Genomic DNA, 23,567 nt, shown 5'->3' on the forward strand with positions numbered 1-23,567 from the left:
AGTGCCTGTGGCTGCCAGGCTGCAGTGTGCCACGTGCAAGCAGTAGAGCGATGAAGGCGAAAATAAGGTGCATATGAAAGTCACAAATCAGATCTGCTTTTCCTTTTTCTGCCACTATATTCCTTTATTTCTTCTGTGTTCTCTCGATGTATCAGGAAGCCACTTTGGTTTTTATCAGCTTCAGAATTATGGGATGTTTTTTTTCTTCACATGTACATTTGATGACAGCGAAAACAAAGATTTCATTAATCACTGAAGTGTGTATTTGTACAAGATGGGACACTCTTTTAGTCTCTGATTCTAGGTCTGCTCATACTGATAAATGATGCTGAGCTTCCCCGAATGCTTCCAGAGGGAAGGACCCAAGTGTCCTAAGGTTTTAGGTAACTTAGGGCTTCTCTGTGTAGAAAAATGAACCGGATCCCTACAGCTGAGTTATGTGGGTACCCTGTTCCTGAACAGAAGGGAACTTCTCCTGAATAACTGTCTTTGCACATAGAGCATCCTTTGGGGGAGTTTTTCTGGCACAGCTGTCAGAGGATCCTGTAGTCATCAGATTAGTGGTTGTAGCTGAGCTCTCCAGTGGGTCTTGTGTCACCTGTCAGCCGGAGAAGGTCCAGTTCCGCGAGGCAATAGGGACTTTTGAAGAATCCACAGGCAATCTGTTATTTTTGGACACTTAATGCTGTCTTGGTAGCCTTAGCAGTAGCAGATTATTATGTGTAGATATACAGTAGCCTATCCATCTGTTAATTATCTTCCCTGATCTACCGAACTGGTGGAATATTTTTCTCAGTCATATGTAAGTCATATATTTATGCTGGAAGGGAGCAGGCAATATAAGTCATTGCAGTGCTTAGTTCTTTGTTTAGAAGAAAAGAATGGTTTTCTTTTGTCTTAAGTGCCTTTTCATTTTAATGTGATATAGGTTGAATTGTGAATAGGTTTTCAGAAAGAAAAACCAGGACTGTTGTCTGGGGTCTCCAGGCTTTGTCTGGAAAATTTAAATCTCTCTCTTTGTTCCTGAGCAAGAACCAAATGGCAGGGTTATGTGGAAACAGGTACAAAGTTGTCCCAGTTGGTTGTTGCAGGGCAATTAGTTTGGTATCTGGATGCCAGATCTTTTCACGTGCCTAAGCATGTGAATTTGCAGCTTTCATTCAGAAGATGCCATCCCAGTTGCATATCTGTTCACTGACTCTTGATGTGCAAAAGTAATGAATGAGAACAAATACTTCAGTAATGATTTGGGGGCGATAGGGAGGGAATGGAAAAGTGCTGAGACTCATCTTTTCCCAGCTGTGAAGTTTAATTGTAGTCTTTATTCCCTTCTGACTCTACCCCAGATGCCACCCTAACATAAAAAGGAGGAAGAAGAGGAGGAGGAGCTAGTTTGGGACAGGTAGCCTGGGAAGAGGGGCAGAGCAGGGCTCACATTGCACTCCATAGTGTAGGTCTTAGACACACACGAATCCCTACTTGATATACGTGGAGAAAAAGAAGGCAAATCTGTTAGGGGATAATGACTTCTGCAAAGTGAGTAAGCTGGGTGTAAGGCTGCCTGGGGACTTGCTGGCTGAAAAGGAAATAAAGCAGCTCCCAGACTTACTTGGGACAAGCCCCGAGTGTGATGGGTAGGGATGGAGCAGTGCAGCACAGCGGCCCCACGCTTCCCAGGTCCACAGTGAAATGTGCTCCAGTGGCCGTGTCGGCAGTGCTGCTCTTGCTAGCGCTGATACAGCAGCTGCCTGCTTTTGTGGAAGTACGGAGGGCAGTATGAATCTTCTCTTCCAAACTGAAGGTCTTTGTATTTCAGTGCAGAAAATACATAACATCAAAATAAGCTGAAGGTTATCTTAAACCAGTAGGGAGAGGTTTCAAAACAAAAACCCTCAGAAATGGGCTAGAACTTGTGAATCTCTGTGCAACTTTAAATGCACCCCAGTCAAAAGTGCCGCTGGGTACCCTGGGCTCTGAAGAATATCCTTAAAAAGGGAAGTAAGCTAGATCACCGCTTGAAAAGAAAATTCAATAGTGGCACAAGCACTTTGTAATTTCAAATATGAAGTCTCCTCTGGGACAACAGTAACCAAGGGATCCGAAAATACCAACAAGGCTTTCATGGATTTTGGGTTTTTCTTTTTTTTTAAATCAATAAGCTGTATGCCTTGTAAGCTATGTATCCTTTCTGTATAACCCAGAGGTGATTAGAGAGTTCCTGTGAAGTACCAAATGGCTATACTCAGATGATAGAAAAGATGTGAATAACCATATCTTAGGAGAAACATTTGAGCTTTGCCTAAAAAAAAAAAAAAAAAAAAAAAAAAAAAAAGGTAAGGACAAATCTGCCAGAGAGGTAAATGTGTGCAAGTAAGAGTTTTATCACCTGTGTTAGAAGCTGGATCCTATGTTCCTTAAAAAAAAATAAAATACAAAAGTATGTTTAATCATTCCCTGGAAATGAGATCCCTGCTGTAACAATTAATTCATAAAGCTGCCAAAGACTTCCAGGCCTGTGGGAGTCAGGCTGGCATCCGTGATTAATGCTAACTGCAGGTGTGTGCCTGGGTTTCCAAAGAACCAGCCGTAGGGGAAGCATCAGAAATTACTTAACCCTGCCCAAGTGGGCTTTGTCAAGAGACCCCCTATGAACAGATAACAAGAGGGAAATTGTAATTTTACGGCAATTCAGCAGGTAATGTCGAACGCCTCTTGGGGTGCTTTTTCCTTCAGCAGAGGAAAAGCATTAGATATGATTGAAGGGCATTCTCCACATTACAGATCTGAAGAGATTCAAAGAAGTTGCTCAGTGAGTTTGATGCAAAAGGAATGACCCACAGCTTCTGTGCTTGATTGTCCCGGCTAGCTGCAACTGGGGGGGGGAAAACAGAAGAGCTAATGATCTGCCCTTGTTTTCTCTTGACAAGTCTTCACTGGAAGATCCAATAATGTCAGGAAGTTCAAGAGGTAAATCAGCTGCTCTGCGAGCTGTGCTCAGTAACCCAGGCTTTGTTAGAGACCCAGCTGGAAGCCGGGCTGGGCTGGGATCAATAACGTGTGTGCGGAGCTTGGCTCTCGGAGTTAAGCTCTCCCACCAGAAGGAGGGAGGGCAGGCAAAGGGCCTCGAGTCATGATTATCATCTCGTTAGGAGGGAAACAGCAATTCAGTTTAATGAGGAAAAGAGGCACTTTTCTGATGTAACTGTAGTGTAACTAGACTAAAGGTAGTGTGTGTTTGGTTGTGGTTTTTTTGTTTTGTTTTGTGACTTATAAACACATGTACTTGTGCTCTCTGTGTTGGGCACTTTGGCTTTCTTTACCTTAATGTGGATTATTGTTATTTAAGATTAAATGGATGAAACAAGGTATTTTTTATTTGGTATGGCAAATCCATAAACTAGGGTTTTTTGATTTAAGAAGTTTAGCAAGTGCCTTAGCTCCCCAGCACATCCAAGGGGGATACATGCTGCAGTATCCAAAGGATAACACGAGTGGGTTCCCATTTGAGCTATGCAGAGCAGGTAGGGTGCTAGTACCACTGGGGTAGGAGAAATATCATTTAATGACTGCGGGTGACACTGAAGTCTCCCTGGCATGCAGGAGGGTGCTGGCCTACATGTGCCAGCCCCTGGGCTCCCAGGGTGTGTTTCACAGTTAGGTACCTGATTCCTACCAAAAATGTCACTCTGCACTGAATTGCATCACTGGATGACAGCATTATTCTAGTTTACCTTTCAGTACTATACATGACGCTCTGTGGTAGTGTGATGGAAACAAGCACAAGCCAGATTTGCAAGTAGAGACCTCTGATTGCTGCAGTATGGCCCCCAGCTGGGAAGGCCCTGGGAAGGGAGTGCGAGTCCTGATTTAGTGCTTCTGCTGAGCATTTCCATCCTCAAAGATCAGCTGTGTATGGTTTGCATTTACACTGTCTGTGTGGGGAAATATCAATATCGGATGAACATCACTCAGTAAGGTGTCTCACAGCACCATATGCACATCCCCTCCTGGCCCTTGTCATTGAGCCAAAGGCATGTGGCCCCTGGCTTTTTTAGAGAGGAGGCTGTGTGGAGCTTTGAAGGCAAACTGTAGGAAATGGCCCACTGTAGGGGGTGGTGGGGATCTTTCTCTCATGCTTCCAAAAAGCAGAAGTGACTTGGTTTACTCCATTTACTTCAATGCCGTGATGCACCTTGACAGAAAGGAGGAGAGAGAAGAGCGAGGAGGGGAGTGTTTGTCTGGCCAGGGAGCCTAGCACGGGGGTCCCCTGTGGTGCAGGGGGAGGCCATTGAATTATAACCTTGAGCAGCTGAGAGAGGCAAGAAAAGTGAGAGTGGCATGAACGGAGCTTGGAAAGAGAAGCAAAGTCACAAAACTGTCTGAAAAATCTGCTAGGAATTAAGATGTGCAAGCTCAGGAGGGGTGCTGAAGGGGGTGCCAGGCATTTTAGGTCAGAGTTTTGATTTTGGTGTGGCTGCCAGCATCCCCACACCAGTGTGTACCTCCCTTTCCCTTTCTAGCCAAAGGCTTTAATTTACTGTATTCTGCTTGACTAATAAAAGATGTCATCTTGTAAAAAAGATTACCCTGTGTCACCACAGGCACCAGCAGGTTGTGTAGCTCCGCAGGGGAATGAAATCTTTTTAAAGACTTTGGGTGTTTCTGGATTCCCTATGGAGGGAGCAGCAGCGGACTGAAGGCAGGCATTTGAGGGTGAAAGGCAAGGTCCCCACTGGTCCGTGACCCATGCGAGGAGGTCTGGCAGGGCTTGGCACGTGTCGTTTGTATAATCAGGTACTTCATATCAAGAGATTAGTTTTCTTTAATTCATACGCTAAGTAATTTGAGAAATCGTCTAGAATTCCAAAGGTTGATATGGATCTGGTTTTATGTTGGCATAAAACAAGATTCTGCATAGTTTTGTGTTTAATACATATTTTAAATGTACTGTGATAATGGAGCACTATCCTTTTCAGTCAGTCTAACCTGAAGAAGAATCGGAGAATTTATAATGAAATTAGAGGAACACTCAGTTTTGAGAAATTTTTCTTAAAGCATCAGCGAAGAGGCTGATTTCTAAGAAAGCTCTTTGTGTGCCTCTGAATTCGTGACAGCTAAAACAATTCTGTTAGCTCGCAGATTAGATTAGAATTGTAAAAATGAAATAAAATGCCATCTAGGTAAATGATCCACTACCACAGGTGTTGAAAAACAATCCTGAGTAGAAATGGTCTAGGCACCAAATAATTAAATTACGATGACAGATGATAGTTTAATAAGGTGATTGCTATGAGACTTCTTGGTAGGCTTGCAATCTTGAGCGCTTCTAACAGCATTGGCTGGCACGTTTGGAGGGAGGCAGCGCAGAGGATTTGAAATGAGATTTCTATCTGATGACTGTCAGTTTTGCAGGGAGGACTGAATTGCTTGCTTCCCGTAGTACACTGCATAAAGCTGTGTTGCCTGTCTGTACGTGCTAGGCAGTGTCTTCACATATGGCCTTATTGGGTTTCAAATGTCTGTTAAGGTTGTAAAACAACTAGCTTTATCTTTCCTCTGTTGAGATTTTTTTGATAGATTAAAAGGTCAGTGCATAACAATTAAGAACCAACCCTGTAAGTACTGAGCACGTTCAAATCTGATTCTCAGTGTCTGTGAAAGTTGGCGGATTGACACTGGCTGATCAAAAGAAACCCCATGAAGTCAGAGGAAGAGATGCATTTGTTATATTCTCAGAAACATTGAGTTCTCACGTTGTATCACCAACAAACCTTTCCTCTGAACTAGGTGATCTTGCATTAAAGAAGAGGAAAAAGCAGCTGTTGGCCTTCAGGCAGACAGGCATATTTTCTCTCCCAATAAAGGTATTTGGGTTTTGACTACCAATTTATTTGCTAGAGGCATAGCAGAACCACCAGACAGCAGCACACATTAGATGTTTGATATCTAGGCCAATGCATATGACCAAATGAGAGGTGAAAGGTGCCCTGATGTCAACGTACTGTTGACACTCACTCAAGTGTTTCCTGTTCCTCCTAAGATGGTTCACAGAGCACAGGTGACAGGGCAAAAGGGAGAAACTTTGTCTCACAATGCAACCCTGACCCCATAATGGTTTTGGGGGGCAGGAAAAAGCCAAGCTTAAAAAAAGAAAAAAAACAAAACCCAAACATATAACTGTTTATTTTGGAGTCTCATGTACTTTCTTCCTTTGTATTTATGAAGTTGCTCATGTTCTGACAGAAGCTGGCTTACCTGAGCAGCAGTGCAGATGGACAAGTCGGGAGGCAGCTCTAGGAGGTCAATCTGCTTGCATTAGGCTAGCAGAGTAGTGGCACTTGCAGCATCTCAGGAAATAAATCCCTGGCTAAAGAGCCGGTTCAGTTTAAGCAGCCCATTGTTTCCCATCAGAACTCAAACCGAGAAAGGACAGGTTGCAGCAGAAGCAGCCTTACTGCCATAAATTAAACATAAGAGTGGTCTGGGGTTTGCAGTTGCTCTCCTGTCCAATCAGTGGAAGATGAGAATAAGTTAGAGACATCACAGAAAGTGTAAGTCATGGTAGAATACGGCTTCACTGCTGAGCTTTCCTTTCACAGGAGAATTTATGTAGATTGTCCTGTTGCCTCTCTTAATCTGAATTTAGTAGGCATAAGTATACAGCCTTGAACACGAAGGCAAATGTTGCAACCAGTGGAAAGCCTCTCTATTAGATGGCAGAATAATTATCACTGATTTTCATGCGCTATATTGATTTGAGTGTAGAACTTATTAGTTGGTATCTCTAACACACTGTAGTGTTAAAATTCATCAATGCAGGTCTCATAAATGCCAATATGTAACAGCAGGTGCTGCTGTAATTTAGTGAATCATAATTTCTATTTAGTAAATCAGTTGCCATCACTGTTAATGTTTAATTTGTAAGTTAGTGCATCACCCAGCAGTATAAGAGGAATGAGGCCGCAAACACATTTTCAGTAAATACGATATAAATACTGTGACTCCTGCTATTCAGTACATCCCATATGTTAGCTGTTGATAACTATGATTTTTCTATAAATACAGCATTGTACCCTGACCTTTAAAAGGATGAGATGTAAAATTGAGAAATTTACCGTGATAAATATCTTTTGAAAGAAAGTGAAAAGGATCTGAATTTAGGATTGAGTAAGGGGAAAGGTTCTTAAAGATAAGTATGCACGTTTCTTAATGAGTCCTTAGGACTCTGCCTGGGGTAAACAGGAAATTCTGATCTTGAGCAAGCATTTGTTCAGGAGGGATGTGTCTCCTGACATGAGCAAAAATGTCAAGTCTTGATTTAGGTGCGTTTGGATAGGATTTCAAAAGCTCCCAAGTATATGATAGTGTCGTCATCCCAAGGTAAGATTGTAAACCCTGTGAAGACAACTGGTCCAGCACGGATCTGCTGAGCTCGGGTGACACGGCAGCATGCCTGCAGCACCACTGGCTTCGTGCGCCTCTCCCCAGGGCGCTTGGCTAGGTTGTGAAGCCTGTTCTCCTGTGATGAGACGATTGCTGCTGCCCCTGCTGGCTATTTCGCAGCTCACTTGGCTATCTTTACATGATCACGTCTCATGCTCCTAAATTGTGGAGGAGATAGATTTTGTGTGCCCAGGTGCCAGGAGGTGGTGGTGCCCAAATGACTGGCCAGGCTGTGACCCAGGACAACTTCTGCCATCTTGCACAGCAGCCTTTCTCTGTTTTGTGGCCTGACGCGCAGCAGCCACATGACAGAGGTGCATCATCTGCCTTCCTGCGCGATCCAGCTTCTCGCGTAGCCCCTGCACACAAATCGTGTGAAGCCACGGCAGCACAGGGACAGTGTCCCGGGGGCTCTCAGGCGGGAGAACTGCGGGGAGGGACGTCAGTCTGAGGAAGGTGTTGTGGCAGACTGCCCCCATACTGTAACCACCCGTGTCCCGAAGGGTTCACCCCATTGTGTATCCGATTTAACTCTCAGTCAATGATAATTACACAGCTAGCCTTACTTCGGGTGGGCCTCTGCTAGTTTTAAGTATGCAACAATGTAATTCATCTTGAAGCACGTTTTAAGATTGTGGCCGGCTCGTCATAACAAGGCTCTCGTTGCCAGTATCAGTGGATCTAAATGAGTGAGCAGTGAATGAAGGGTGACAAACCGCTGAAAGTCAGAAAATGCTGATCCACAGAAAGGCCTTTAGTAAACACTGCCTCTAGTGCTCACAGCTTAGTAAAAAAAACCCTGAGTGATTCTTAGTTCTGTGGGAAAAGACACTTTGAGTAGTTTCTCTAAAGTTTTTGATCATTAAAAGGTTGGCAATTTTAAAGATGACACCGAGGTAAATGGGAAACTCCCCCCAGCATGGCTGAAGTTTTCCTGTCTAATTCAGAATCATGGTCATCTTCTGACCTGGGTCAAGAGGAAAGCATCGCCTCTGCTTCTGTGACAGATGAAACAGTGAAAATCTCTCACTTAGGATGAGCAGAAATAGTGTTTCCCAGAGTAATAACCCATCCTTCCTCACAGGGCATTTCTCCTGCCTCCCTGGTCTCTGCAGTGTTGGGGTGAATTTCACCCACCTGGTAAAGTGTTTGCAGCACAGGGGCCCTGACTTTGTTGGTTGGCTGTTTGGTGTGTGGTTAACCCAAGGCTAGCACAGAAATAAGTATTATTTTAAGTGTTTTGCCAAACATATTTTTGAAGTCCCAGGGGGAGTCAAATCATTTAACAGACACTGACTCACTGAAGAAGCAACCAGAATTCAGTTTTCAGAGAGAGGTTAAGGGCTGCCAGAACTTCTCCTCCGGTCCAAAACATCTGCCTCATCCTTACTATCAATATTTCGGTATTTAAGAGGCTCTGAGGTTTAAATAAGCTATTTCATTAGCCACTGCCCAGCTTTGGAGCTTTCCACACAGGGAGGTGTGTATCCATTAGTCTTGTGTACAATTTTACTGTAATTGCTGTCATCCTAAACCCTCTCCCCCACCACCCATGACGAACCTGCCCGGTGTGTGTTATTTTTCTCCCAAGTGCAGTAAATGGCATGGAATACAGTCTAGAGCATCTAGAGATTTTATTCCTAGTTATTTGTAAGTGGTGTCAACTTAATCCAGAGGAGCTTGTTTATGGTCTTTTTGTTTATATATTTTTTTTTTATGCTCGGGTGTAAGAGAAACCGTATGTTTGCTAGAATATCTGACTCCTGAGCACGTCATCTTTGCGGTTACCTCTTTGGTTACAGCCGGAGGTGAAAGATGCTTCAGCCTTGCTGTTCGTAATGTTGTGCTGTGCAAGATACTAGCAGCTTCTCTTAGACTGAAGGTTTTCTAAGGATATACAGCTCTTTGCTGCTAACCCTTAGATTCATGTTGGCAGCATCTTCTTGTCCACATAATTTGTCATTTTCTCCTGATCATAAACCATAAACCCTTATGCAAAGGAAACTATTTTAGTAATGAGCCCCACACCAGGTCAGGGTGTGTGCTCTCCCATTGAGAACTCCCAGTTGAAATTGGCTTTGCTTCCCTTGGGGGTGGGTGGGTGTGTGTGTGTGTGTGTGTATGTCTCTACGTATGCCTGGTAACAGAAGAAGTGCCATCCCGGCATCCCGTCTCTGGTGAGTGGGAGTGACTTTGGGCTCATTCCAAAGAAACCCACTTACCTTTCCTTCCTTTCCATTCTCAGTCCCTCACAGCTGCTTCTCCCAGAGAACTATTGTGACAAATACTAATAAAATACTACTGTCATTTTGCAAGTGAGCTATTTGCAGTGCCTAATATTACAGCATTTTACCAAGATTAAACAGTACTCGATTGGAATTAAAAATACCTTCCCCGGGTTAAGGTCTTATCATTGAAGAGTCAAAAAAATGCTGAATTGTCTGATTCTGATCGATTCAGTTAAAAATACCCCCTTTCCAGTATGCCTTCTGATATGTAAGCCTGCTGATATAACTACATGAAACTCAGCTGGGATGGGGGAGTGGAAATCTCCCATTTCATTTGCTGCTTTTTCTGCCCTCAAGGCAAAATTCACAGCATACAATATGGAAGTGCTGGTTCCAGTGACATGTTTTATACCACTATCCAATCTGGCTACAATTTTAATATAAGTATCACATTAGCAAGTGTTTCATCTCCCTAAAATATCTCCTTAGTTTTTTAAATGTAGTTCCTTAAAGCTTTCATGACAGTTCAAGTAGGTACTGTTTCTTCCTTTCCCTATTCTTTCCACCTCCTGCCATCCTCACCAGCTTGGCAACGTTTCCTTGGCCCTTTGGTGACCGAACTCTCTCTCACCGGTACGAAATTATAGCTCAGTCTGTTTTCTTCTAGTCCCCAGGAAGCCGGAAGAAACCTCGCATATCATGACTAAGTGACATTTAGCACATTGAGTATAATCAGTTTCAGCTCCTTTTGAGCAGGCACTGGTAGATTTAAGAAGTCAGCGCAGTGGGAAGTGTCTTACCCACAACAATCTGCCTACTCAGAAACAGCGAGATGGACTTTATTTAATCTATAGCTCCTTTAAAGTGGCAGCATTGGTAAATGAGATGCTTGTTTGCGTCTCTGTTTCTGGAAAGCCTCGTGCTGGTTCTGCTCCGTGGCACTGTGGATCTGGGCAACTGGGACTGCAGGGATAACGTTATTACCGGCAACTCGCACATCTCCAAGGAACTACTGTGGGTTGTGCTTTCAGGAGACCCTTAACAATTCCTCCCACACCCTGGAGGCACCGGTCAATACCTGACTCTCTTGCTGGTGTCATCTGCACAGGATATTGGCAGCATCTCTTACAGCAGGTGCTCATTAAGAAAACACAAGCTCTCCCTGCTCAGACCTCCATTCACGCAGCATTCTGTGGTTTGCATAATTCCTTGTGCTTAACGATTTCCAGGAGAGCAAATGAGATCGTAAAATCAGGCAAATGTGCTTATGGAAATTCACCCTGGAGACCTGGCTATCAGCTAACCCCAGCTCGTGCGATTGAGCTGTGTTTATGATTTATTGTTCACGTGCTTATGTGTACATGGCCTTTTTCAGAAGTAAAATGTACAACAGAAAATTCAGTGAAGCTGTTCTGAGAGTACAACATGGGGAAGTACAAAGTAATGGATGAGGAGGATGGATTAGGAGAGGTTTGAAACATGGTTTAGGGGAGGAAAGGAAGGCAATAGGATAAAAATCCGGTCGTGTTGCACAATTTCCATAGCAGTCATATCCCCAAATAAGTCAGGCCACATACTACTCTTAATTATGCTGGTTTCGGACAACAGAGAACAACTGATGAACTCTTACAATGCCAACTCATGTAGTTACAGGATTAGAACAATTAAAGGAGTGGGAAAGAAACATCTTCAAGTTGCATATTGAATTGCAGAGGGGTACACGAATACACTCCCGCGGGGCAGCAAATGCAGATGATAAAGGTTCACTACTGGCATAACGTGAAAGAGCAGAAGGCACGTGAGAAGGCAGGAACAGCCGATGAGAGGCAGAAGTGTTTCCTTCAGTAGGCATCCCTGTAGCCATTCACAATGTGCGTCTTACAATGTACAGTACAAAATGTGCAGTTATATTTTTCATGACTCATTGCTTTCAGTGACAGTTCCTTTGGTATTGGGAATTGCATATCTCTGTGGGTCTGTGTGCTTAATGTTGGAATAAGAACAAATATAAGCTTTAAGTCAGACATAAACTCTGCTTTATTTGGCCTCTCCTTCAAGTAGCTGCCATGTTTCTAGCTTTGTTTGAAGGCCAGATGAGGTAGTGAACTGCAGTCAATTTAAAACGCTGATCAGGATGATCAACAATTAACATGTTTAAATATGTTTATAAGGTCACATTTGGTTCTGTTAAGTATGTTTTCTTTGAATGAGACAGGTGATCTGGATTCCTCAGTATAACCACCCCTTTTTCTTCTTTATTTACCTATGTTAGCCACAGGTTTTAGTAGCAGTAATTTATTTGCGTCTGGAGTGTGGATGAAAGTGTTGAAAAATATAGGCAGACTAGTAACAATTCATTAGGAAACCCCATTAGAAACATCTTGTAATGATTCTCCCTTTGGCAAGCTAACACTTTAATTTTTTCAGTTGACTTGTTATTAATGTGTTTTTAACCAGAGTATTATGCTGCACTAAATCAAACCCCATATAAAAGCTTAAACTTATCACGATGATGAAATGATAATTATCAATCAAACATTGTCATGTTATGGAGTGAAACCAGGGGATTTCCTTTGCATTTTGTTTGTGACAAGACCTATTTTGCATAAAAATATTAGATTACATTAATTGTATTTATCTACTTTAAAGCTTCATCAGACGCAGTGCTTGCAATCTTGCAGGTTGTTTGCGGCATAAGAGTAACGCTTGTCCTCATGATCTAATTCGGTGTCGAAGAGCTGATGCTGTCCTGTAAGAAGGATGTGCTGCGTACATTATTATTGTCAAAGCAAGTCTTTATTTTGCTGTGGAAAATGTGAATCTTTAACCTTATCTGCCGTTATCACAGGAAGCCAGAGATCCCTCACTGAAACTCAGTGTATGCTTTCTGTTTTTCTCTCATCATTTCTTAGATCTTCTTTAGTTGCTATATAACTGTATCAATAGCATCTCGTATCCTGCATTGTCTTTTTTTGTAAATGTGGTACGTGCGAAAGCGGAAGCAAAATATAAGAACAGTGAAAAACAATCTGTGACTCGAACCTTAAGCAATTAAATATTGTCAGATATATTTTACGTATCTTATCGTACCTGTCCCTGGCTCAGGGTCAGGTGCTCCTCTGGGTCTTTCGGGCTCCCTGTGTGCTGTCTTTACCTGGGCTGGATGAGGTGTGTCACCCTGCCATTCTCGGGCCCTGCCTTTGCTGACGGTTTACCTTGTCTCAGCTGTGCCATCCTGGAGATGTAACTGAGTTTTGGCAATCTGCATTCCAACAAACCATGTAGTGACCTGGGCACGTTTCCAGAACCAGCGAGCTGTTCGTTTCCTAACAGGAGCAAGGCACGAAGGGTTTTGAAAAGGCAGTCTGCGTTAGTGCCTCCCCATTTATTCCTGCCCCATTCCTTCCCTTCCCTTATTTCTGCATAAGTCTGCGTGCAAGCATGTGATGAAGTTTGAAGAACTGATCTAGAGTGAAAACTTCTCAGTTCTCTAATCCTGTTTATCGTAACGGCATGCTGGCACGAGTGGGGATTGTCTGTGGGGGACGCACCGCAAGCGCAGGGTGCTGGGGACACCGAGAATGGTTCTGTCCCCAGGAGCAATGCTTCCAACCCTGCCACCTTCACCCAAGAGACCTGGGCCTTCTGGGAAGCCACTGCTTTGGCTGTGTGGTGGTGCCTTTTGTTGTGACGGTTTTGGGTGTGGGTTTCAAGGCTGTGTATTGAATAACAGTATAAAATAGGGATGTAGATACTAGTTTCAATATATCTTAAGGGACCTTCTGAAAACAGGCTCTGCAGTGCATTTTCCTTTGTTTACTAATCAATAGGTACTTCTTTGGCTTACAGTTATTTCCAATCCTGGCCTTAAGTGGTCACAGAACACTAACCTTTGAGTCATGCTGTGCAGCTCAACTGCATGCCCAAGTGGCTAAAAAAGCTAGGGCCTGATTGATGTGGATTCAGTGGCACTGACAATAGGAGTTATGCTGATCACACTGATTTTTGGATGGACTTTTTTTCCTAAAATGTTGACCACTGCTAGTTTTAATTTTCCTTGATGAGCTGTTTCAGATATCTTGTCAGGAGAAGTGTGTGTGTGTTAAAAAAATAAATTTAAAAAAAGAATAAAAAAAAAAAAAAACACCAACAACAACCTACCTCACTACTTCTTTATTAGCAGTGTGGCACTGGTAACAATGTTGATGGGAAGGAGGTAGTACTGCTACTACTGCTCATGAGCTTCAGCTCCATCCCAGCTACCAGCATCTCATCTTTATACTTTTGGCTAATGCCTGGTGAAAATCACCTGCCTCAGGGAAGAGGCATTTGTCCTTTTCTTTTCCTGCCTTAGATCCAGAGTCTAGCAAAATTACATTTGTGTTTCGGAAACTTAACGTAGTGCATGTCCAACTTCAGGGCTCAGGAAGTCTGGAAGTAGCGCTGTTTTCAGAGCTTGATCCAGCTGCTTTTTCATAAGGAGGGTGTTCAGTCAGTGGGATTTCTGGGTGGAAGGTCCTCAAAACATCGCCAAGAGAGTTACCAGCGTATAGTTGCATGTGAAATTCCTCATTTTTCATTTTGATGCATTGAACACCTGTTCTCACTGCCTGTTTCAGGAAAGCGGCTCTCCCTAGACATCCTGGGGGGACAGTGAATGGTGGGGCAATCTCCACTCCCAAAGGTAATTCAGAGCTCCTGAGTTAGGTCCTGGCTGAGAATTACCTTCTGGAGGCACCTTTAGAGCTATACAAGGCACCTAAGAAAACTAACCTCTTGGTGCATCCCTGACCCTCTAATACTGTAAATATTTAATGGTGCAAGTACTCCTTCTTCTAAAGTTTAGCCATATGGAAATCATTGAAACAGTTGCTTATTTTGTAAAGTGTGACTTCTGGAGGTTACATAATGAGGAGGTCCCAAATTTGAGTGAGGAACTCTAGAGCCGCTGCACTGCAGGTGGCTAACAAGATAGGTTACCTTAGCAAAGCAGGTGGTTTCCCACCCTCTCTTTCTCATATTAGATTGACAGCATGGTATATGCAAACCAGAAACTTGTCCTTTGTAAGGAACTATTAAGTGTAAATCACAATATTCTCTGCCTCTAGATATTAGTGGGACTAATTTGAAAGGGAGAAGGGGGAACTGCTAATTTAAATCTAAAAAAAAAAGAGCAATCAGTGTTTGATCTCTTATTAAATATTATGCCACTTGTGCTAGAGAAGCAGCTGGTGATTTTTCAAGTAGAAATTTGCCACTTTGCAGAGGAAAAACAGATTTGACTGTGAAACGGTGTGCACAGGAAAATGTGATGGGAGCAGTCATGGTGGGAGCCAGTGGTGAAACTTGATCTTCGGTCTAGCATGATTAACAAAGTATTTTATTTTTCATGTGTATATGTAATTATTTTGTGTGGTTCTGTTTAACAGCTTAGTTTTGTTTCCAAATGGGATAGAGTGTAATTAAGTGCAGAAGGATGGAAATGACCTCTGATTGCACCTTATCCGGTTGTTTTATATTCTGGCGCAGTGGTGAGTAACCTGTTAATATGGTGCATTTCACACCTCATTGCTGGCCATATTAAAAGTTTTTATCCTCTCTAATTCCTTAGTAAATATTAATGTACAGTATTTGCTAGTATCTGTCTATATCATTTACTTTACCCATTCTTCTTTGTAATTCATTTTATTCCCTTTATCCTATAGTGATCCTAATCAAAGCCAAATCCAGTTGTTTTAATGATCAGTTTTTATTAGTCCTCCAGGCAAACTGCACTGCAGAGATAAGTCATTGGAGCCCAATATTATTATGCCTCTACAGAGATGATGAATTTAACCTTTTTGCATATTGCAAGAATTAAAAACATAATAAATCAGCAGAGGTTTATTATACTAAGTGATGTATGTAACCTATTAGCCATTTTGTTTGTTTTAGTTGTACAGTACTTGTCAAGTTTTCTTAAAAATCATCATTTATGGTCCTGATCCAAAGGCTACTAAAGCTGATGTATAAGTTGCTGTGTTATTTTCATAGCTGACTGATCTCAGCTGCTCCTATATGAAACTCATGATAAAAGAAAATACTAAGTTAAACCCTGAATTCCCACAGACTTTAGTGAGGCTAAGATTGCAGCAAATAAGTTTGGGTTTTCTTAATAATGACATTAATAAAGGTTTTTTTTTAAATCAATGAATATAAAAGCCCCAATATGCACATAAAGTTAGATGTATTAGGGGCTACTTGTTTCAGATCTCTGCTGTGAAATATATTGTGGACAAAACCGTTTGGACTAGTGGCTGTAACATTGTCATTGCTGTCGCTGCAAAATGCAGGAGCTGTAGTCACGGATCACAGTACTGGACAAACACTGAGTGAAAAACTGGTCCCTGCCCCAAAAACCAGGTTTACTCAACTGTAGTAACTCCCATTCCAGCAAACAGTGCTGGCAGCAAGAGAGGCAGAGGATGAGGGCTTGTACATGGCATCAGCGCTCTTGGCAGCGATCTGAACCCATGCTCTTGTTTATGAGGCATTTGGGGCTCAGCTGTGCCCTGGGCGAGAGGCGGCCTCCTCCTGGGCCAGTGGTTCTGTTCCGAGGGAATTATTTTGGCAAATAGAAACTGGTCATTCAATTAAAAAAATCAGTGGGTAGATGGAATAAATGTGTTGCATCTCACATGAATAAACACGGAGTCATTCCCTGAGTCACAGAAATGGTTAAAAGAGCCAAGACAGGACTTGGTCATCAGCCTGCCAGCCTGCCTAGCACAGCGAGCGTGGCCGGGAGGGGGGATTCCCAGCAGGCAAAACAGCAGGAGTGATAATAATGTTCTCGATGCTCTTATCATCCCAAGTAGGGCAAACAAAACACTTTAATTGGTTTGCAGTTCCAAAATATTTCACAAACACCAGACGGTGGAAGCGTTTCAGTGCTTCTGAAAGGTCCCAGATCCGATTGCCAAGAGGGAGGCTCGGCGGCTGGTGCTGCCTGGGCGCGAGGCAGCCCGAGGAGTGCCGTGAGTAGGACAGCTTGTTTGCTGCCGCGCTGGGACTGGCACAAACCCAGGCTGGCTGGCAGCAGGTCAGCAGCTCGTCTACCTAGCCGAGCGCTTGCTTAGAGGGTTTCACTGGTATCTACACATTCTGTTGACTTGGCTTTTTCTTATAAAAAGCTTTTGCGTGGTGTTTGACAAGCCCTTTTCTTCTTTGCCCGCTGCTCCTGCCTGCTGCAAGTACTGGCTCGTCACAGGTGGAGGGGCTTCTCCAAGGGACAGGGATTCAGGCCCTGCCTGCCCATGTGTTTGAGTGGCTGATCTTGAGGGTTCATTCTTTGAAGGTTCAGCTTTCTGTGGCTGATCTTGAAGGTTCATTCTTGAAAAGCAGGAGTAGTGAGGAAGCAGAGTGCTTCCCCGGGTCAGCAGCTGGTGTGGGATGGAGCAGGGGGAAGTGAGGAGGAAAGGAGACAGAAGAAGCCCAGGGCAGTCAGAGGGAGAGGGCCTGGGCTCTGCTAGCCACAGTCTGGGTGGAGACATGCAAAAAAGACTGGCTTTTGGCAAGCGAAAGGGAACAAATGACTGGGTCGGGGCATTAGATCTTGCCAGGAGCCCCCGGGAAGGTGGCAGGACCCCTGGCAGCCACCCCTGGGGTCAGTGCAGTTAATGAAGCCAGGAGTGAAGCTGAAGGGAAGTGCAGGGCTACCATTCCCCGGCCCGTGAGCGTGGGGGAAGCCAGGGGTAACCCTGCACCTCTGCTCATTGGGAAGGACTGGAAATCATCAAAAATGAGAGAGAACTTCTTGGGAAATTGGAAATCCTGATGAAGGACAACACAGCATTGAAGGGCATATGCCATGAGAGGGGTCTGACTTGCAGCCACCCTCCTGTGAAAGGCTGCTCTGCCCTGTCACGTCCCACAGCATTTTGGGGGACGAGTGGAGGGGTGTGGGAGTGGCCAGCACAGGAAGGGAGGAGTGGGGCAGCCAGAGGAGCCCAGCTCCCAGGATACCTCCTGTTGCCTTTCCTGGGGAGAAAAATGTAGATTTTTCTCCCCCCACTGTCTTCATCCCTTTCTCTTCCCCTTTCTTCTTTCTTTGCCTGTGGCACTGAGCTAACCCAGGTGAAAGCTGCCAGAAACTTTCTTCCATAGGCCTGAAAGAGCAACAGGGAAACCTGAAGCTCTGTTCTTCCAGGTCTGAGAGGGGCAGTTAAAAAGAAAACAGCAAAAGGGTGTAGGTGAGAGGAGATATAACCAAGGCTGGGGTGGGAGCAACCTGTGCTGTCAACCAGGGACCAAACAGGGCTTGGGCAAGCTGAGCTCCAGAGTTGCTGTTCAATGGGATGAATACAGGAGTGCTCAAGGAAACACAAAGTGAGAGCAGGTGTTGATAGAGATGCAAGCATGTACAGTAATATATGTACCATAAAGGGCACTCATAAATTCTTGCAAATAAAGACCTACTGTTCTGTACTCAAAAGTAGAAAGGAATAGGTTTTGGAGAGCAAAATGAGCTAGAAGCAATATATGTGACATTGAGGGGTTTTATTGAATCAAATAACTTTTGTTGAATGCTGAGAAGCAGAGGAAATGGAAAATCAAAAGGCTGTTCAAAAATTATCTTTTATTCTAGGATTTTTTCAACTTTGGGAGCTGGCCTGGATTTTACTTTGTGGTATAGCATATCTCTTAAAGAAACATCCATTTATAATTTTAAAATTATCAGCAATTCCTCCAGTAGTTCATGCCTCTATTATTAAAAGTATGTGGCTTTTGCCGGCCTAAACTTGTCTGGTTTCATGTCCTGCCTATGGGACTGTTGCACCTTTGCTAGGATGAAAGCCTTCCCTTATCGGTTTCCCTTTCCCCAAGTAAGTATTTACTTAGTGATCAGACACGCCTTAACCTTCTCTTTGATAAGCTAAATAAATTGAACTCCTTGAGACTGTCACTGTAAGATGTGTTTTCCCATCCTTTAATCAATCTCGTGACTTATAGCCATAGCCAATTTATCAACCTCTCTTGATGTGTGAACACCAATGCTGAATGTAGTATTTTGCTGGCAGTAGTGGCAATAAATGTAGTGGTAATATAATTTATTCGGTTTTCCCCCACTACATGCGCAAAGCACTCTAGTCCTTGTAGCCATAAAGCTACTTCGCAAGCTCATGCTCAGGTCACGATCTGCCAGGATGCTGCAGTCAGGCTGTGGGCTTTCTCCCTGTATGCGTACGTCTTGCTCCGTTTACCTGCTATCTGGCTTATCCAGCACACACAGGGGTTGGTGAGGTTTTTCCCCAATGTTTACTCTTTGCTATTTATCATATAAATGATTCATCAAACAATTTTCACTTTGTGCTAATCACTGGCTGCATACAGACAATTAACAAACAGAGTATGGGTTTACCAATGTTGCTGTGCGTGTAGCTCTTCTGATTATATCAAAGAGATTGTTTTCTAGCGTAAAAAGACTTCAGTTTTACTCAAGGAAGGAAGCATTTGCTCTGTCGGCAGTTGCTGAAGATTCATTTTCTTTCTTCGTGATACTTCGTAGCTGTCCAGAAAGGCTTTGCACAGCAATAGAGCAAGCTGCCTGAATAATCCCTCTGCACTTACCATGCCATACGTGCCGTGGGAAGTCCCAGCCATATCCATTATAAAAATCCCATCCCTGTATTCTTGGCCGTAGAGTGAGGACGGAAGAGGTTATTAAGTTTGTTTGTTTGGGGGCTTTTTTTGCTGGTTGGTTTGCTTTCCTTTGTGGGAACAGGGTCTGGGGAAGGAGGAGAGGTCTGGGGTTGGAGGGTCTAGGTTAAAAGGTAATTATTTTTGTAACAGAATTAAAACCTGAAACACATTGAACCGATTTCTAATACAAACAGGATCAGCATTAGCTTTTAAAGGATTGCTATTATCATTTCAGGACTGCAATGTGATTTAAACTGTAATAGATATTGATTTCTATATTAGTGTTCGTGCTCCTTGTATTGCATTTCTGCTGCCATCTGCTAAAACAGGAATGGCATTTTTCACTTTATTGACTGGACAATGAGTTGGAATACTGTATTCCTGCACACTCTGGATCACTGAGATGACTATAAGCTTGCAGGGAAAAGGAAGGCTGGGGACAACTCAGCTGCGGAGACACTTGCATTTTCAAGTTATAGGTACCAGTTATTAAGTGTATATAGAATAAAAACTCTTAAAGGACTTCTAAGTCACTTATGGAAAGGCAGGATTTTACTCTAAAGAGCACCACAGCTACTCCACAGGGCACGATTATTAAAAAAAAAGAAATCATTACTGCAGCGTCCTGTGCTGGTGGTCTAAAGCAGCATGGGCGGGATTTCCCGGGGGAATCAGTTTTGACTTAGTTGAGCTCCCACTAAAAGCAGTGGTAATCTCACCCACGCAGGCAAACACAAGTGCTATCCTTGTGCTGGTAACCCATGAATCTTCCTCCCCAGTCCTGACCAGTAGCTGACTGGGAATTCTCAATCTCCTCATTGAGCCCAGCGTAGCCAAACTCACTCTTGAGGCTTTCTCTCCAAGATCTGCTCTTTCCTAATTCCCACATCTACCTTTTTGTTCAGCGTCAGCCTGTTGTCTCTTACCTTTGCCAAAAGCGTGGGGGTCTCGTTTGAGACAGCTCCTAAGGCCCAAGTTATGGCTCGCTCGTGCAGGCCCGCCGGCCCGTTGGGGCCCTGCCTGTTGTCTTTCATCCACTGGCAACTTGGCAGCTCCCAACTGGCCACCTTCCACAGCTGCGAATGCACATCTTCAGCCTGTCTCCCCTGCTGCTCCGCATGCTGGAGACGACTTGCGCTTCGTTATTTTCTCTTCCTAAAAGTCCTTATTGTTATACATCGGGGGGAGTGTGGGGGGGGGGGGGGGGGGGGTGTGCACTGATTTGTTCTTTTTCTGGCACAGACAAGCTCTTTGTTGCTGGTATCTCATGGCCCTTAAAAAAGGGCTGCCCCATTCTGTCTTCCCTCTGTCTTTCTGGAGCGCTCTGCAGGCAGGTTGGCTGCTGCCCTTTGCACGCACGGGGGTTTTCCACTGCTGCTACACATAATATTTGTAAAATGATTTGTAGTGAGTTGCTCTATAAATGAACTTCATTACAGAATGCTATTCAAAATTGGAATATTCTGAAATGAAGTTGCCTCTTGATTATGACTTTTCCCAGAAAACTGATTTTGCCTAATGATAGAGAAAGGTAATAAGCAGTACTTAATTAGCATAAATTAAGTTTAATGGGAACAAATTCTGCTAGTGCCAAATAGTTAAGAGGTGTTTAATAGAACTGAAATTCTGAGAGTTCATCTTATACTACCTGAGGGTGCCAACTAAATTTTAAGATCTGTGTTCTCCAGGCATTCAGGGGGCCTCTGTCAAGTGTGCAGCTAAAGTTAGGTGGCCTTAATTCAGGGAGAGCTGGCCCAAATTGTACAAGTTCATGAAGCAAACTTGTGCAGGAGTATTATTATTATTATTATTATTATTATTATTATGGTAAACAGAATTTATTTCACAATTTAGAATTGGAATATAGGAACATAAGGTAGTTTAATTTTGTCAGAGATCTGACTGTGTCTTTATTCTGTCTCTGACAAAAACTTTGCAAGTGTTTACTTGACAGTTCCCTCAGCTTCCAGCAGTCTAAATCCTGGGGACTTCCTGAGCCGTTTGCTGCTTCTGTATTGTTGAAAGATTCCCCCCCCACCCCCATTTAGCCACTCTTGAACGGAAATTATAATGTATGGCAAAAGCCCAAATTGCAGACTGGACATTAAGTTTGCCAGCTTCTGTCTACATTTCCTGATCTCTGAATGCTCCATTTCTCAAGCCTCAGTTGCATTATTGCATGTAGTTAATTACAAGGGTGAAATATCAGTTTTCCTCCGTTAGTGAGACATGCCGTGTTCCTCCTCACCAAGCACACTGGTCACACGGGGTGACAGGAGCTAGGGATTTTGAGAAAGGTAACCCTGCTGTACCAGTGCGCCTAACCAAGATGTACACGCCAGGCTAATGTTATTGACCTCGCATGTCAATGAGGAACAGAGAGCTGGAGGAATTAATTCTAGAAAAAAATGGAATATTCCAAAAATATCAGTCGTGGAAAGTGTAGAATAAAGCAAATGAATTTAAATAACACATTTTGCATACAAGAAAAAAACAAGAAGTGTTTATTTTATTTTTTTTTTTAAATCTCAGAAAGACAAGAATCTTTGTACTGAGATTCCTACAGTTTTTAAGCTGTTAAGAAACATTACTTCAGAGGCCAGGCCACCAGCACCATGCCTTGCCCTGTGCTTCAGATGTTACGCTGTAAGAAAGGACGGGTGTCTCTGCATCTGCAGGTGGGAACTTGAGCGTGAGCATGAGTTCAGTGCCAGACGAGCACTGCTCCAGGGCAGAACCAGTTTATTATCTAATGAACAACATAAAGCAACAGGTTTATAAAGAGGGAATGTGGGTTTACATAATTTGTCACTGTTTTTTGGGCAGACTGGGTCTACACTTGGCCTTTTTCTATGCCGTGCTTAGCTGAAGCAGCCTGATCTGTTCCGTGGTCAGTTCTAACCACGTGGGTTAAAGTTCCTTCTGCAGCTTCTGCCTTTTTTCTTGTCTTCTCTTTTGCGTCCTGACTTAGGCTAAAAGCTTTAGCGTACCAAGTCTGAACTTTCATCACCTTCCACAAGGACGGCTGCAGGAGTCTGCTGGCATTACCACAGCTCCTCCAGCATTCTCCAAATAAATCCCCTATTTGTTCTTCAGATTAGGAGCTGCGGTTTTTTGTACTCTGTGTTTGTAAAGCACATAAGCTTGGTGGTGTTTTGGCCCAGGACTTGGTCTTCCAGCTACTATTAAAGGTCCGCTTTGAGCTCTGTGTGGGTAGTAAATGACTTGCCCATGTTTGCTGTGAAAGCTTCTAATTTACAGGCAAATACATTAGTAAATTCATATTTGGATTTTTAAGCAATTAAGTCAAACACAAACTGAATGCACGTAAGGCAGCTAAACGCTACATGTATTTTTACACCTTGTTCTAAACATATTCTTCAAATGAAGGCTGTCTCTTCAGCTGCTGCTTTTGAAACCAGAGGAGTGTGTTACTGCAACGATCAGGCTCCGGCCCTGTACTTGGTGCTTGCATGTGTCAGACCAGGAGCGAACAGAGTGCCGCAGGGCCTGGGGTGAAGGGGTGGGTTTTGATCTTCTCTGCATTGGGCCGTATCATAGTCTAATGAAGCATCGCACTCTAATTTCTCAACAGAGAGAGTCCACAGTAAACAGCTCCACTTCCCCTACTCATGGCCCCTTGCGGGGGGGGGGGGCTAATGAAAAGTCTTAGAAAACAAGGATTGCTGTTATATTATGGCATAAATTCTTACAATCTTAAGATATTTGCATGGCCAGTTGCTATAATAAAAGAGGACCTCAGAGGAGTCCTCGGCATTTATTCTCCCAGAGTACCTGTGCTCCCGTATACAGGCTGCGAATGGAGAGACAGAGAAAATGACTCATTTTCCCAAGGCTACAGGGAAATCTTTCAGGGAGAGGGGAGGGAATCCACCCCCCCAGGAATTCCAGCCTGGGGTCCCTGCCCTGCCTCATGTCCAGGCGCCGTGTGCTGTCTCGCTGAGGGTACAAAATGAGGAGGAGAGCTGCTGCTGAAGTGTAGGCTTATGTTTGGTAGCTGCTGCTGAAACAGAGCCTGCGGTGGGGAATGTTTATCATCCCGCTCATAATGAAGCCATTACACTGCAGTCACAACTCTGAATTGCAGCTAATAGATTTTCATTTTGTTTTCTCGGTTAAGTCATATTTGATAAATGCAGAAATGTGTAGGGATCAGCTTATCTCAAGTAGACAGTTTCTTTTTAAATGAGTGGC

The 23,567-nt window shown here is 43.6% G+C and overlaps 1 protein-coding gene across 3 annotated transcripts in view; it reads left to right on the top strand.

The window, feature by feature from the left end:
- The window catches only part of LOC104023679 (glypican-5), a 388,175-nt gene that overhangs the window by 333,341 nt on the left and 31,267 nt on the right, over positions 1-23,567 (top strand). Inside the window, exon 9 of one of the 3 annotated variants that reach the window (XM_087739175.1) lies at positions 15,101-15,202. The exons of the other annotated variants lie outside the window; for them this stretch is intronic. Coding sequence (XP_087595301.1) covers positions 15,101-15,105 — 5 coding nt within the window. The 3' untranslated portion in view covers positions 15,106-15,202. Of the gene's footprint in view, positions 1-15,100; positions 15,203-23,567 lie in introns of those variants that run through there. 3 annotated transcript variants of the gene reach the window in all.

The sequence above is a fragment of the Nipponia nippon genome, unplaced genomic scaffold (genome assembly GCF_047370975.1).
Source record: "Nipponia nippon isolate SJK-2023a ecotype South Korea unplaced genomic scaffold, ASM4737097v1 scaffold_7, whole genome shotgun sequence".
Lineage (NCBI taxonomy): Eukaryota > Metazoa > Chordata > Aves > Pelecaniformes > Threskiornithidae > Nipponia > Nipponia nippon.